The 17,423-nt window shown below is 43.0% G+C and overlaps 1 protein-coding gene across 1 annotated transcript in view; it reads right to left on the bottom strand.

The window, feature by feature from the left end:
- The window catches only part of LOC308260840 (endophilin-A3), a gene marked incomplete at both ends in the record, with an annotated part of 376,419 nt that overhangs the window by 83,766 nt on the left and 275,230 nt on the right, over positions 1-17,423 (bottom strand). The window contains 5 exons of the mRNA XM_080692395.1: positions 5,450-5,534; positions 7,095-7,242; positions 10,419-10,623; positions 11,237-11,287; positions 13,221-13,359. Of these exons, the coding sequence (XP_080548521.1) occupies positions 5,450-5,534; positions 7,095-7,242; positions 10,419-10,623; positions 11,237-11,287; positions 13,221-13,359 (628 nt within the window). The remainder of the gene's footprint in view (positions 1-5,449; positions 5,535-7,094; positions 7,243-10,418; positions 10,624-11,236; positions 11,288-13,220; positions 13,360-17,423) is intronic.

Below are 17,423 nucleotides of genomic sequence, written 5' to 3' on the forward strand. Positions count from 1 at the left end.
CTGTGTAGGGCTGTTGTGAGAACTGAGCGAGTTACCCTTGAAGAACACCTAGAGCATGGTCTGGCATGGAAGAAATCCTCAAGGTTAGATGTTGTTTAGAAAGAGATTCCTAGCCGGGCATGATGTTGCACGCTTGTAATCCCAGCATTCAGGAGGCTGAGACCAGAGGATCACAGTTCCCGGTCAGCCTCAGCTACTTAGTGAGGCCCTCTGCAACTCAGTGAGACGCTGTTTCAAAATAAAAAATAGAGCTGGGGCACTGTAGCTCGAAGGTTGAATGCCCCTGGGTTTCATTCCCAGTACTGCAAAAGAGAGAGAGAGATAGATAGATAGAGAGAGAGAGAAGATTGATTCCTGAAATATAACCTAGTTTGCCCTTAATTAGCCAATACTAATTTCTACAAAAGCTAAATATAATTTGCTTTTAGCAAAGATAATTTCCAGAGAAGTTAAGATGGCAGTGAAGAAGACATACAAGGAATTCATTCTATTTCTTTCATTTTCTTTCTTTCAAATCGGCACGAGGGATACCACACTGCTGCGGCCCCAAGGAAAGGCGGGTGGGTCCAGAGAGAAGACACGTCGCCAACACAGGCAGAGGTGTGGACACCTTTCCCTAGCATGAGCAAGAAGGCTGAAGCTGCAGTCCCCCTGGCTTAGCTGCACAAGCTATGATTTTTATTTTCCTAATTAAAAAGAAAGCCTCCGAGTTCCCTGTGTAAATCCCAAGCTGGGGCCAAGGGCACCAAGAGAGCAGACACGTTCATCTTCCGCGGCCAGCCTGGCAGGCTCTGTGCCAGGGAAGTCACACACAGCTGCGCATCCTCTGCTGTCAGCGAGCAAGCGGCCCACACCACAGAGATAGCGGTCGTAAAAGGATGAACTGGAAGCTGAGATACGCTGTGGTTTTGTTTGGAAATTGAGAGAACAAAGAGAGTCAGTAGTGGCAGGAAGCTATAAACTTCACACCAGAGGGCCAGGCAGTGTGAACTGCACAGGAAGACTGGGAGGGGGCGGGATGTGGGGCGGCCACTGTTTAGGCCAGGCGGCAGGTGCTGCTGGCTCAGTCCTCCACACAGGGAGGGAAGAGGGTGGCCGACTTCAGGTGTTAAGAGCTTAATAAGCTTTGCTTTATGAAAAGGGCAGGAAGAACCCCTGGAACACTCAGTCGGGGTCAAGAGAAAATGCAGGCGTGAGATGCTTACAGGGCTGAACCCCTGTAGGTTTTATGACATTGCCTGTTTCGCCTCAGTCATATGGCTAGTGTATCCTGACCTTGAAAGGACCTTCGGGACTATCCCATCTAGTAGTTCTAGATGTGCATGCCACCACTCAAAGTAACCCGGAGTGCTTGTTAAAAATGTTGGTGACTGAAATTCATTAGATAGAAAGTAGAACTGAAACTGCAAGTGTCTGTGGGCCGGGAGGGAGATAATGGGGGGTTATTATTTAATAGGCACAGAGTTTATGTTGGGGATGATGAAAACAAACCCAATAACAATGGGACCATACTTCATGCCCTGAGCTGTTCCCTTTAAAATGGTTGCAATTCTAAGTTTTGTGTTATGTGTTACCTATAATAATGAAAAAAAATCAAAGATTAAGAAAAATGTTGGTGATAGGTCCCTATTCCCAGGGTCCCATCCAGAAATCACTAGTTAAAAAAACACCACAGGTGATTCTAATAGAAGCAATCTGAGAACCATTCTTTAAAACATGCTATTTTTTGTTATTTAAAAAAGAATCCTTCTATTTTAGAGATGCATACCGAAATGCTGGGGCAGGTGCCTGTGTTCGGTGGGCGGGACGGTGTTGATGCAGGTGAAACAGGAGGGGCCTTGAGAGTAACTGGCGATGCTGTTATGAGCACATGGGGGTCGCCACACGATTCTTTAAATAGGTCTGAAATTTCTATAATAGAAGTTTTTCTTTTTTGCCGTGCTAGGGATGGAACCCAGGGGCATTCTACCTCCGAGCTACACTCCCAGCCCTATTTTTTATTCTTTATTTCAAAACAGGATCTCACTAAGTTGCAGAGGGCCTCGCTAAATAGCTGAGGCTGTCTGCAAACAATGATCCTCCTTTCTCAGCCTCCCGAATGCTGGGATTATAAGCCTGTGCCACCATGCCTGGCTTATAGTAGAAGTTTTTTAAAAAAGACTTGGGAGTGTATTTCCAATGAATGGGGGTGAGGGCTGGGGGGAAGGGACGTAGTGCCAGCCAGCGGGAGTGGCAGCCAGCTGTGGGTGAGGGAGAGCCAACAGCCCAGCATGGCTGAGTACATTTAGGCCAAAGCAAGAAAGCAGCCAGGGACGGGTGGGTCAGAAAGAGGAACGTCCTGCAGTCTGTTCAACCTCGTGAGCAAGCATGAAGCTCTGGGTGGTGAGGAGACATGGATGTTCTAACCACTGCAAAGACAGAACCAGACTTTGCCTTAGCTAGACCAGTCTGACATCTGGCATCCACCAGAGGGCAGATTTGAGAGGACCAAGCGCAGAGTAAACAGAAAGCTATTGCAGGTGTCCTGGTGGCAAATTCAGGAGCTGGGCATGGGTGGGAGAGGGAATGGACCGAGGAGCGGGACCAAGAAATATCTCAGTAAACTTGATCAGGCCAGCCCAGCGGGGGTCCACTGAAGGGAATTGCAGGAAAGAGGCGGGAATGACTCTGGGCATCTAGTCTAGAGAACTGGACAGGCAGACAGACAGCTACCTACAAACCCAAAGGACATACCTAAGGATTAGCAATTGTTATCAAATTGTGGTTGAGAGTAGACGATGCTGGTAGGTCCCTTCATCCTAGAGTGAGAACTTCATAATCTTTCCTGAGTGAAAATGAACATAATTACTTTCTGTTGTCTCAAAATCCTTTCTTCATGGTATTTGTCTTCCTCATCTTATCCTAGGTGGTCGGAGAAGGTAAGGCTCCAGTAGTGTGAGCCTAGTGCCCTCCGTGTACCATTGGGAGGCCTAGAGATGCTAACCTGCTTGTCTAAAATCCTTGTTCTTTTGTTTACGTGGTACTAGAGATCAAACCTAGGGGTGTTCTACCTCTGAGCTGCATCCCCAGCCCTATGCTTTTTGTGTTTTGTAGTACTGAGGATAGCACTCAGGGGCCTTCTATCTCCGGGTTACACCCCTAGACTTATTTTATATTTTCTTTGGAAACAGGGTCTCACTAAGTTGTTGAGAGCCTCACTAAGCTTCTGAGGCTGGCTTCAAATCGTCAATCCTCTTGTCTCAGTCTCCCAAGTACTGGGATTATAAGTGTGCATCACCACACCTGGTTCTTATTTTTTGTTTTGAAACAGGGTCTTGCTAAGTTGTTGAGGGCCTCACTAAGTTGCTGAAACTGGCCTCGAACCTGTGATACTTCTGTCTCGGCCTCCCACGTACTGGGATTACAGTCCCATGCCGCCATGCTTGGCTCCTTGTCATCTCTTAATATATTAAGACAGTCCTAACTTCAAATGCAAAACAACATTAAACACATACATACCCACATTCTCTTTTTGCCTGACTATCCATCTTTACTCCTTCCTTCTTTGGTCAAATACCCATTGCCCACTTCCTTCATATCTGGAAATTCATTTCTTAAAATCCCTACAGTGTTTTTTCTCCCCCACCCTTGATCCAATTCTATAATTAACTAAAAACAACCTTCATGTCAATCAATTGCCCTTTTTCATTCCTCAGTTTCCCCTTGGCTTTCTGTGACATTTGGAAGCTATGTGCTGCACCCTCCCAGCTTCTGTAAACTTGAGCTTTCCTGCATCCTGCTCACCATTTCTCTCCACTACCCACCTCTCCTGATGCTCTTTCTTCTTCTATCTCTGAGCTTCTGCTCTGAGCCCCACTCTCATCGCTCTTTGCTCAATACCTCTGGGGCCATTAATCCCCATGGCATCCAGAGTCTTCTGCGGCCACGTTCAGGCCTGACCAAGGTCAAGCCCATTGCAGTGTGACATGCCAGTCCTCCTGGCCCACAGCACAAGGCATGGTGCCTTCTCAGGCTCCTCTTGGCTCACCATGGAGCTGGACCATGGTTAAAAGGGACATTGACAAATGACAGTGTGTTCCAAAAAGTGCACTGGGATTGGTAAGGGACCTAAAAACAACACACAGAAACTGCTGAAAAGGCTGAGACAATGAGCCTGGAAAAGATCAGGCTCCTGAGATCCATGACAGCACTCTCTGAGTCTATGAAAACTTGTCACATGGAACAGGGATTAAATGTGGGCTTTTCTTGTGTCAAAAAACAGAAATTTGAAGGAGGCATATTTTGGCTCCATGGGAGAGAAAAAAAATCTTGCCTTATAATAACTTAGGTTTGCTCAACATGAGAATGAGCTGCCTCTTAATACAGCACCTCTGCCCACTGATGAAGGTGGGGATGAAGAAAGGCCCTGGCGGTTTTAGGGAGAAATCCTCCTGGGGCCAATGCGGAATGGGAAATGGACTCATGGCACCAGGAGGGTGAGAGTTTAGGACCACCACAGCTAACTGTGTGACCTGAGACAGGCCTTCGAATTGTCTGTGTGTCTGGCTCCGTATTTATAAAAGGGGTAGGTTGGGCTTGATCTCAGGGAGACAGGCCTGGGTCTCTCTCTTATCTCAACCAATCTGACCTAGAACCAGCCATCCTTATCCTGTTGCTGGAGTCCCTCCTGGGTGATGCTGTTCTAATATGCTCCCTGCTAGAAACCCCGAGCACCCGGATGCCCTTGTCTCTTTTGATTTCTGGATCCAAATGCTGCCGTGGTTTGTGCTTCATTTCCACTGACCCCTTTAAAGTCCACACTTGCCGCATCAAACACAGGGAATGGTCATTGGATTTTTGAACTGCAATGGACCCTGGAGAGATTGGGCTCAACCTGCCCCTTTTATAAATAAGGAGAATGAGACATCAAAAAAAAAAAAAAAAGTAAGACCTGTCTAAGGTCACATAGTTAATAGCAGTTGTTCTAAGTTCCAACAGTCATAATGCCACATGTTTTTTTTTTTTCCATTCCCCCGTACCGCATCAGCCTGGGATTTCTTACACTCACTCAGGCCACCCTAATGTGTTTCAACATAATTAGTTTTATAGAGACTCCATGTGACCTAACTATGGAGTGATTGGTTTAATACTGCGATGGTTGCGATGGTCTCTGGTTAAATCAGATGTGTTCATCTAGAAATTATCCCGACTCCTAATTATAACAGAAAGCTGAGTCTGCTTTGAGTTAAATAACACTGTTCTTTTCTGTGCTTCTCATAGATACTGCCAAAGCAGGACTGCTGAATTGTGAAATAAAGAAAAATTCTAGCCAGCTCGAGCTCTCTAGAGTCTGCAGATTCAGGTCATTTGGATACTACATGTATCATTGCACTCCAATGAGTACAAAAATTACATATATCATGTTAACTGGCTATGCCCTGATTCCTCCCATGAAAGGTCCTGGACTCACGTTGGTTCTTCTGTTGCTGTTCTGGTCTCTTCTAGCTCTTGGGCTTGTTTAAGCCAAGGTAATTTAGCTTCCACTGGACTTTTTTCTAAGAAAAAGGGAACACAAACAATGAACTTAATTACTATGAATCACCAGGGAGTTAGGTATATGATCGTTATTGGCTGAAAATTTCATTAATTAAGAGGTCATGCTTTTCAAATGCAAGTTGAGACCTTCAGCACAGTACATTAGGTGGCTTCCGGAATGAATAAAATTTCTGCCTTTTTTTAAAAAAAATTAGTACATTACAAAATGCAACTCACATGGTCCATAATACAGCCGAATGTGCTCTTGAAGTTAAACATGCAAATGCTTGTGATAAATCACAAATAATTTGCAAATTCAAGCTCTTGCTTCAACAATACCAGTTTGCTTTGTTTTTCTACAAATTCTTTTTGCCCACTGAATGCAGAAATTAATAGAGAAAAGGAAATGGCAGAAGGTTGATAAACTGAGAAGTTAAGAGAGTTTATGTCATGGTTTACTCAAATCTCATTTTTTGTTGAGGGAAATGGTTATCAGCTCCAACTGGCAGAAAGCGGCACACTGGTGCCTCTTTCTTTTCCTCAAAGCCACCTTAGATGTGGGGGAAGAAACTATTTAGTTGTGAAATAAGAAAGGAAACCTTCTGGGGCTGCCCTGGTAAGTTATAGACACAATGAAAGTGTCTATGAAACTACTCTTACATACAAAGAAAGGGAAAATGTTGCCATTGAGAGAGTTAGGGGTGAGTCTGTGCACCTGTCACAGCCAACAGTACATTCTCCGCAAGATAGACTCAGTCAAGTGAATATGTGCTGAATGGTTAGTTGGGGTGTCTAGTTGTATAAATAATAAATACAGAAATCAGAAATGAGAATTTTACCATCCTCTTTAAAAGACTAAAAAAGAGTCCTCCTTACTAACAGGTAGAAATAATTGTTTTCCATTTCAAGAAGGAAGACATTTAACAGAAGGATTAGTACCACCTTCCTAATATAAGGAAATGAATGTATAAACAGAGGAGTGAGTATATGGTCAAAATATGATGCCAGGACTTGCCACCCGTGGTTGTATACCCATTTCTTCTAGTTTAGGGGGAGAAATGGGAACTAGAGGAGACATTCTAAATGTACGCACAGACCTAGATTGGGAGCTAAGTGTCTTCATTTGTTCCCTGAACTGACACACAATCACCATGACATTGTTCTTCCTTCACAAAACTTATCACTGCAGTAGAGAGGGAGGTACAATGTGCTGCGTGAAGGGGAACATGAACCTCTTCTATCTTCTCCTGCTCTTCTTCCTCTTTTTCCTTTTCTCCTTCTCTGCTTTTTTCTTGAAGGCAAGGACTGCATCCCATTATTTTATGTCCACCAATAAATGTCCATGCAGGCCAGGACAGATAGGAGTCACTCTCTACAATCTAAACCAGCTGGAGTTCAGTTTTCTCTCCATATCAACAAAGCATGCATGTTCAACATCTTTATCTAGGTAGACAGATCTACTAAAAACTGTCGGTAGTGAAACCATTTCCATAAGAATACAAGTTGAAATGGCAATGTGGTGATACTGGACAAGAGCTAGAAAATGCCTCTGATTGATTGAAGACACACGGCGCACTTACCTTTTGGCTTATAACATGGGATGGGAACGACGCATTCCTCTTTGATGTGCAGTTTCAGCTGTGGGTTGCAGCCACCAACGTGTTGTCCCCTATGGTTGATACACAGAACTACCCGGTAACGTAATCCTCGGCCACAAGTCACGGTGCACTTCAAAGGACAGAAAGAAAAGCTGGTGAGTCTCCTTCTCATGAAGAGGTCTACAAGGCATTGTTTTTTTCATATGAAAATTAAACTTTAAAAATTTAATTTAAGCTGGGCGTGGTGGCGCACGCTTGTAATCCCCGTGCTTGGGAGGCGGAGACAGGAGGATCGCACAGGTTCGAAGCCAGCCACGCTGGCTTAAGAGACCCTGTTTCCAAAAATAAAAAAATAGGTCTGGGAGTGTAGCCTGGAGGTAGAGGGGCTTCCAGGAACCCCAGTGCGACCAAAAAAAAATTTTTTTTATTTAAAATTTAAAAAAATTAATTTAATTAAAAAATTAAAAATTAAAAGAGAACTTAAACTTTGAGCTGACAAATCCTTAAAGATAATGTTTTTTGATAGATCATCACATAATTTTTAGCATATAACTCAGGAGTTCAAAGAACTAAATGACCTTGCTGAAATAAACACTTTTCAGTCCAGTATATATATATATATATATATATATATATATATATATATATATATTTATTTATTTATTTATTTATAGCAGGTCTGGGGATGGAACCCAGGGGCATTCTACCTCCGAGCTACATCCCCTGCCCTATTTTTTATTCTTTATTTTGAGACAGGGTCTCACTAAGTAGCAGAGGGCCTCACTAAGTAGCTGAGGCTGTCCACAATCCTTGATCCTCCAGTCTCAACCTCCCAAATGCTGGGATTACAAGCGTGCGCTACCACGCCTGGCATCAGTATATTTATTTATGTGAATACATTTTCCAAGTGTGTGCACATAAGATATTGTCAATATGAAACAAGAATTAATGGTAAACAGTAACAATAAAATTACTGCTGACAATGGATAAATGTAGTATTTTAAAACCTCATATCTTTTAGAAAACTGATTTCAAATAAAAATTTACATTTCATGCATAATTAATTTTTACCAAATTCTGAAATATATTTATGTTGTTTTGATTATATACTAAAATTAAATTTAATAATAAATGGATTCAGGGAAACATTTTGAATACTTAAGAGCCTTTTGGTCGCAGGAAACGGAAATAAATTATTTTTGACTATATCTATTTTCTTGGAGAGAGATAGAATGGTATTATCAATACAAGACTTTAAAGCACAAAACGCATTACATTAGGGTAAAATTTTATGGAGAAGGGGATTCAAAATGTGAGCTCAAGGTGGGGGAATCAGTATTCAAATGGTTGAAGAGTGTGTTGATGCTATTTAAAGATGGTAAGGGTGGAAATCATCATGACATTTAGGTTCCACTGGACACATTTTTTTTTTTTTGGTGGTACTGGGGTTCCTGGAAGCCCTTCTACCTCCGGGCTACACTCCCAGACCTATTTCTTTTATATTTTTATTTGGAAACAGGGTCTCTAAAGCCAGCGTGGCTGGCTTCGAACCTGCACGATCCTCCTGTCTCCGCCTCCCAAGCGCGGAGATTACAAGCGTGCGCCACCACGCCCAGCGCCTGGACACATTTTTTAAAAAACATTTTAACACTTTTAAAATGTCACCATCCACAGCCTGTTGGAAATGATATTCTTTGCAATTATTAAAACTTATGATAAAATGTAGATGTCAATTACACAAGAAAGAACATATAATTTACCAAACTTATTTTGGACATAAGAAAATCAAAATTGACAACTGCTGCCCTAGTAAATATGGATGACATCTAGCTGAGGTGTCAGCTAAGGAGGTGAAGTTGGTCTCCACTTGGCCAACTCAGCACTCTTCAAGCCCCTCCTTCTTAGCTGTTTCTTACACTGCCAGGTGGGTGAGTCCTTCTGCCCCATGCAGAGAAATCCTACATGGATGATAACTCATACCACCATGCTGTACACAGCTATTGGCTTGCACACCTGGACAACTGGGATCTAAGCTTTGGGGAGGCAAGAGTAAGTTTTATTTATCTCTAGCATGGTTGGTAACACATTAATTAGACATATAGACATGTTAGTGCATGTATAGAGTATCTATAGAGATAACATGTTAGAGCATGTTAGTACATGTATAGAGATCACACACAAAATAAGCCAGAGAAACTTGAGTCAGTTATGGCTTACTGTCTAGAAAATTAAAAGGTTAAGATTAAAATACTAAAACCAGTTGAGAGTGATAGCATACATCTATAATCCAGACAGGAGGATAACAGGTTCAAGACCAACCTCAGCAACTTATGTGAGACTCTCAGGACCTAGCAAAACCCTGTCTCAAAGCAAAAATTTTAAAAAGGAAAAAAGGGCTGGGGGTATAGCTCAGAGGAAGAACACTGCTGGGTTCATTCCCCAGTAGCATGCGCGCGCACACACACACACACACACACACACACACACACACACACACACACACACATTTTCTCTCTCTTTCCCTCCCTCCCTCCCTCCCTCCCTTACTATCCCCTAAATACCAGTCCCTGCATTTGTTCACCTTTGATGAACCTACCTGCACTTCATTTGGTCTAGAGGCTCTCTCTTTCATCCTGAGTTTTTCCCTGGAGACTAAGCTAATCTGACATGAGGCCTTTTCATATTCCTGGGCTGTTTTCTTTCTTTTCTTTTTTTCTTACAATCTGCAAACCAAATGATTTCCAAACAGGGTGCTTGTCTCTGGTCTTTCCCAATACTGGGCTCTCCTACCTCCTTAAAATATATTATTTTCTTCACAAAATCATGAAGCATCTTCATAACTACTAGGTTAAGGGCAGTTTTCTAATATCAAGTCAACATTTCCACCTTGACCTTCTAATTCTCCCTTCTGTTCTCCAATCTAAACACACTGGGCCTTTTTCAGCTTCTAGTCACCTCATGCCATTCCTGCCTTTGTGCAGCCCTCTCTGCCTTGTTCAAATTCTACATATCTTCAAAGAAGGCTAAACACTACAAAGGCAGCAAGGATCCGCCAACTGACTGTGCTTCAATACCTGTTCCTTCCAGATATACCAGTGGCCTTAACAGTGCTACCTCTTATCAGCACTGAGGCTGGGGGTCCCTCTAACATCACCCTCTAACTGTCCTCCAAAGCCCTTTGGGAACGAGGACCATGTTCAAATACAACTTTTGTATTGCATTGCAGGCAATACAGTGCTGGGCACAGAGCAAATATTCCTTGAAATCTGAGATTTAATAAAAAGTTAGCATGATCTTGAATCTCACCTGCGACCACTCCATGGCAACCCACTTGGGGCAATCAAACAGATTGCAGGTCTGCATGACCTTAGGCTTGGGTGCGTACATGCACTTCCATTCTTCCACTTGTAGGATCTCTGCGTGCATGGATTCCTCCACACACACAAAGCTCCGCCTCTGGATCCCTCCTCCACAGGACACGGAACATGCAGTCCAAGGATTATGTTCCCAGCTCAAAAACAAACAAAAATACATTACTGATTAGTTGATTGCTCTTTCGTCTCAAGTTTGCAAACATGGCTGCAAAATATACGGCCCTAAGGCATTAGCTGTGGCTCAGTGGAGGGAGGAGCAAGATCTGGAGTTATAAGGCACAGTCTATAGTCACAGGAATTTACCTCCTCAGAACTGGAGGCTCTGCCAAATGAGAATAAAATACACTTGTCCTAGTAACCCTTCCTAGGGACATTGTGAGAAGTAGAGTAATCAAATGTGAAATGGATCTTTTGAACTGTCTCTCAACTGTAAAATACTAATGGACCATGTTATTAGAGAGTAATAGAAACTCAGAGAGTTACATTAGTCATCTAGGTGTGACAGGGGATTAAAGTTTCTGATCAATTTTAATATTTTAGCTCCTTCTGTGATACCTGGCGGTCCAAGATAAGCCCATTCCATTTGATTCTTAGAAAGAGCTTTCTTATTACTGAGTTGTCTGTTTTCTCTCTTGCTCCGAAAGAGTCTGACATCTACCCCTGCTATGTTACAGATGATTGCTGCAATGCTAACAGAGGCCTGCAAACTACTTAGAGTAAATTGCAGAAAGGAAAAGGAAAATAACTCACCGCGGGAGAGGCTGGAAGTGGTCATAGGGCATAATCTCTTTAAATCCATCACTACAAATAAAACCATTGTGAATAGATCACTTCTAAATCAAGGTATCTATTAAATGGCTAATACAGAGTTGACAACATCACAAGTATCAGGACTCTCTTTCAAACTGAAAACTAAAAATGCCAAATGTTATGAACTATTCCCCCAAATTTGCCCAACATATTTCTCCCTATGATTTATTGATTTATTGATTGCACTACTGGGGACTGAATCCAGGGATGCTCTACTAATGAGCTATATCCCCAGACCACCCATCCATCCATCGATCTATCTACCTATTTATCTATCTATCTATCTATCATCTATCGGTACTGGGGATGAAACCCAGGGGCCTTATACCTCTGAGTGACACCCCCAGGTCTATTTTGTATTCTTTATTTTGAAACAGGGTCTCACTAAGTTGCAGAGGGCCTCACTAAGTAGCTGAGGCTGGCCGTGAACCTAGATCCTCCAGTCTCAGCCTCGCAAATGCCGGGATTACAAGTGTGCACCATGCCGGGCCCCAGACCATTTAATTTTAGGACAGGGTCTCACTAAGTTGCCAAGGCTAATCTCAAGCTTGCAATCCTCTTGCCTTCGCCTCCCAGGTCACTAGGATTACATGTGTGAACCACCATGGCAGGTAGATATCATCTCTTTAATTTTCAGGAACAACTCTGACAAAAACCATCACCAGTTATATGTGAAAAGACAGAAAAATGAACTAGTGATATATTAATCAAAGGAAAAAAATATCTAATTTAGACAGATCTATGTAGTCCTTTTAATCATCTTTCTTCTAGTAAGGTATATTAATGATATTAACACATTGTAATATTGATAGGATCTTATGAAAGTCACTTTTTTCCAGAGAATACCCTTTCAAAGGTCTCTATTACAAAAAGTGAAGGGTGATATATTTCCCTCAAACGTGAAAACTAGGGAAAAACTAGGATACAAAAGGGACTCTAGACGAAGGAGAAAAAACACCAGTGGAGTGATGGGGGGGTCTAATGGAAGAAGACAGGGGTGGGGGGAGATTTGGGGATGAACAAAATACGTCAATTGAAAGGATATGTATATACAAAATTATCAATGTCAATCTCAATTTGGGGTATGGGCAGGGTGGGGGTGGGGATGTGGCTAACCAAGTGCTGTGTGTATGTATGTCTGTAGCACTCTGAACTTGTAATCCTGACATATGATTACAATGCACTGATAAAATGAAGGAAAATAAAAAGTCTTTATTAGTAATCATGTTCCCCCAGGGTTATAGGAAATGGGCAGGGTGGTAAAAGGAAATGAGGGTCCACTGAGAAGCTTCCCTTTCCACTTGTACTCTCCACTCAGCCAGCTGGCAGATATCGGGGCGGGGGGGATTCTGGGACTTGATGTTATGCTGTTATTTGAAGATACTAAAATGAAGCCAGGAAATTTCCCCAGGCAACCCAAGTCAGCAGGTACTAAATGATGCGGCAGGACTGCTTACATATAGATCTTCTGCGTTGGTGTTAAAACTTTGTACTTGCTTACACAATGCATTTTTTATACTGAATTTAATGTGAACACTTCAAAACTCAAAATGTGGTAGTGGGCGATCCAGATTAAAGGCGTCAATGGTGAGTGAGAGATATTTATGACTGACAGATGGCCTGCCCATTGGGCTTGGACAAAGAGATCTTTAATATTGTACATGCAAGAGATGTGCACAAAGGTTTCTGATGACGGGCTTATGGACATCTAATACCACAAGAAGAGAAAGCTATCCCGAGTGACTGGCTTAACAAGTACACCCTAATTCCCAGTGACCGTGGTTATAAATGGAAAAGCAGGCACCTGCCACCAGCCATGTTCAAAGTTGAGAGATAAAATTGTCCTGCAAGAACCATTCAGCCCTGCTTGCAGCTGATTGCTTTCTTATAAAAAAGTAAAAAAGGGTTTGGCCCCTGCACAAACCTTGATGGGCAAGGGTCCATGCTGCATTCCTTCAACTTCGGTTTGGGTTTCACGTTTTCAGGGTAGTAGTGGCAGTAGTGGTCAGGAACCACCCTCTTCAGGCGGATATCCACACACTCAGCAGAATTGAGCTGGTAACCTAGAGGTGCAGAAGAGGGAAGTCTCGAAATCTGTCTGTCTCGTTTTTGCTTGGGAAAGTTATCACCGGCCACATACCCTGTGCTTTTTAAGAAATTCAACTTGGTGATTTTCAACTCTGGCTATATGTAACAGAATCCCATGAAAACTTTTTTTTCTTTTTCTTTTCTTTTATTTAATATTGGGGATTGAACTGAGGGGCATTCTTCCTCTGAGTTATACCCCAGCCCTTTTTATTTTATTATTTTGAAACAGGGTCTTGCTACATTGATGGGCCTTGAACCTGTGATCCTCCTGTCTCGGCTTCCCCAGTACTGAGATTACAAGTGTGGGACCACCATACCCAGTTCACATGGGAGCTTTTATTGCACACCAGTGCCCAGGTCCCTTTTTCATCCAATGAAGCACTCGCACTAGGAACAGGAAATCAATACTTTTTACCAAAGAACCTCAGGTTCTGCTAAAATGACTAAAACATGTAGTCAAAGTTAAGAACAGCCACTTAGCCCAGAGTGGTTCTCTTAGCCTTTGTGACTAGCAAGTTGTGACGGATGCCTTTTAAGAAGTCCTGGGACCTCGGATGCCATCCTATTATAGTCAGTTTATTGTCTTACCTCTTTCATGGCTCTGTGTACTCTCCTTTATTTCCTTGTATTTCCCTTCCATCCCCATTGCCACTAATGTTCTAATCTTCTCCCCCTCCTCATGCCTATTCTGATTGATAGTTGATAGATCCTTAATATGCCACTGTCTTATATAATGTTTCATGGGTATCTGCTTTTAACTTAAATGATGACGTGTTTTTAATCTTGCTCTAATTTCTACTTTTTCCCCCTCACTCAACATCACTTTTGAGAGCCACCTCTGTGCTGGTTCGCTGCTGTGTTGAACGTTTCTTTCATAATATCCCACCATCTCCTACACTTCCCTCACCAGCGGCCAAACAAGGGCACCTGCAACACCAGCAAACTGTCCACCTGGACAATTAAGCATCATCGGTGGGTGAGAGAGTGAAATCTGTCTCTCTGTATCCTCCCAGCCATACCTCCCAAGCTTTCAAAGGGAAAGGAATGAGGATGTATTCCTAATTCTATTAAACCCGATCCGCAGTCTGCAAGGGCAGTGAACATTCCAGGGAGATGAACATTGTCCATTTAAAAACTCACAGGACACTTCCCTTCCCATCGAGATCTGACTGCAGGTTTCCTGTCACTACATAAATGTCATGTTAAGCTAAATATTTTTAAAGTAATTTTTCAAAGCTAGAATAAGCTCTCAAAAAAGGGGTGGAGGGGGGCTAAAGCTGAGCTCTTAGTCTCTGCCAATTGGTCTACAGGTCTAAAAATACATTTACAGTCCTAATTGTCAAGAGGAATCTGATTTTATAAACCACCAGAGAAAGCCTTCTACAAAACATGGCTTGGATACAAGTAGAGAGCAGGGGACAGACTGGTATGCATTACAGAAAGCAAGGTCGAAACCACAAGAATGAAAATCCAAACGGAGTCAATAAAATGTGACTCGGGTGCCAGTATCTGCGGAAAGTCAGCAGTATCAGATGGCCGGGGTAATCTCAGCATTTGCTTTATACTGATCTCAGATGCCCCTGCAGATAATTACAGGCAAGACCCGGAAAGTCTGTCCAAGTACCTGCGGTACCATCCAGACCCATGAGCTAATTTTCTTGATTATCCTAAACTCTCTGAAATGCCATTCATACAAATCACGTAGACTTCATTACTAACGTAATTAAATTTTGGTAATGCTTTCCTTGTGGGTTTTATGCCTGTGTTTTTATACCCCCCGCTCCAAATGAGTACAGAGTGAGGTTTCAGCTCCTATGTTTCCTAAACAGAAACATACTTCCACAAGGAGGAAGCAGGGGACAGACAGGTGTTTCTAATTTAGGGGAGAGAATTTGTTTTCCTCCTTATTTTTACTGCAGTTTAGTGATAACTAAGAGCAAATAAATAAGGCAGGCTGTCTTCCAATATTGTGAATAAATGAACTGAAATCCTCCCAGGATGCAGAAAACAGCAGACATCACATGGCAGCCTAAGACCTGTCTCTGTTCTAACACCCACTGTTATATTTGGGGGAAGTCTGACTGCTAGGTGCTCTGGTGTACATATATGGTTCCAGCAGGACTGTCTGTCTTTTTTGGGGGGCACCTGTCCTTTTCTCAGGAATTCCTTGATCAATGGGACTAAGCTGAATCCTGCTATACAAGATCCCTCCCAAAGTGGAAGGCTTCTCTTTTGCCTTATGGGTCCAAAAGGGAATATCTCTCTGAATAACTGTGTATGAAAGAGAAGTAATATGTTTAAAAGAATGGGAAATTGCTTCTCTACAGAGAAAAAATTAAATAAAAACACAAAGGTCCTACCAATCTCTTTGTTCTCACTTTGGGATCCATTGAAGACTCTTATCTTCTTGGAATTGTGTCTACCTGCCTCTATAGTGGTGAATTCAGCACTGGGTGTAAGAGACTCACATGGTGTCTATAGGTCTGCCCTGCCAACTCTGAGAGCTCAGTGCTATGGCCACTGAGCAGTGTGGACACGGGGTCCATCACCAGCACAGCTGTGGATGCTGGGATGAGGACATCTTGGCAGAGGCATCTGGGATGACACTTAGGTGAGGATCCTGACAGAACAACATATTCTGAGTGCCCACTCAGTGCCAGCATGGCACGTCTCATCTCCTTATATTTATAGCTGAGAAACCAAGGCTCAAAGATGGCTCAAAGCCCACAGCAGTGAGGCCAAGAGGTGCATCCAGATGTGCCAAGGCTCCCTCGGGACCTGCCGCCTCTCCTGGTGAATTCTGGCTTGCAAATTTTGGAGAATGGGATTGGCCCCAAAGTATCTGGCCCTGATTTGGAGAGACCCATCAGGTTTTTCCAGTTCACGGTCTCATTTCCAACAATATTCTACCTCAGTCAGCTTTGGAAGAGGTCAAATGTTTCTAGGAAGTTCCCTGAAGAGTCCACAGGAGAGTCACTGAGTCAAAAGATCTGAAGGAGCGTTGGCTCCTAAAGATGCTTCTCAGGATTGACAAAAGAGAAATTGAAAATAAACTAGAGGCGGTCTGAGCTGCAGGATGGGGATTCTCCAGTGCTCTGCTGTGTACCAGTTTCTGTGGCTGATATAAAATTTAACTGTTTTGAATACAGGCTTATATGTGAAAAAGGTCTACTTAAAGAAAGCTTGTTGGATAAACAGTGGTACAGGGGTAAAATAAATATGGCAAAAATGGAGACATTAATATGGCTGTAGCTGATGGCCCCAAACACTGCTTCCTAGAGTAGGTTCTCAGAGCACAGAGTGTGCCACAATTCCCAGATCACATGTTAGACACAGCAGCTGGCCCGGTCCCCAGAGGCCCTGACTCAGTAGGCCTGAACTGGGGCTCAAGAATTCATATGTCTCATAAGGTCCCTGAGAGGTGGATGCTGCTGGTCCAGAGACATCACTCTAAGAAGGACTGCTGTAGCTACAGAATTAAAATGGTCAATCTCACCAAGTCTGGCACTAGTAGAACTAACTAACCGGGAAGATCAACTTTTTACTTTTCTTCTGGGGCCCCATGCAGCCTGAGACAGCTCCTGTTCTGTTCATAGGGGCATAAGCTTCTGCTGGGGTCTGAGCCACCTGCCATCTGACTTACATATTCATGGGAACCTGACACTGATCAGCAGTTTCCCTGATGTACTTGTAGCACCAAGATTAAAGTAGACCTTCCTTAGGGTTTTTAAAAAACAAACATGATGAAGGGTACCAGTGCAGGGCAGGTGGCTTGACACAGGCTAACAGCCAGGACCACTGCCTGGTCCCCAAAAAAGGTATCTCCCTAAGTCCCTCCCTAAGTCCCAGTGACTGTGGCTTCTGTGTCAACATTCATTGAAAACTATTTACTCTGGTTTAAAAGTTCAGTAGAGGAAGGGAATTATTTTGACAATGGCTCTGGCCACCTCCTCCTCTGTCCCAGAGGGCCTTTGCTTCTCCATATTAAAGAGAAAGTGTTATCGACAGAAAGGACCTCTGGCTTGTAGTGTGTGTGTGG

The sequence above is a fragment of the Muscardinus avellanarius genome, assembly GCF_963383645.1.
Source record: "Muscardinus avellanarius genome assembly, chromosome: 3".
Taxonomy (NCBI): Eukaryota; Metazoa; Chordata; class Mammalia; order Rodentia; family Gliridae; genus Muscardinus; species Muscardinus avellanarius.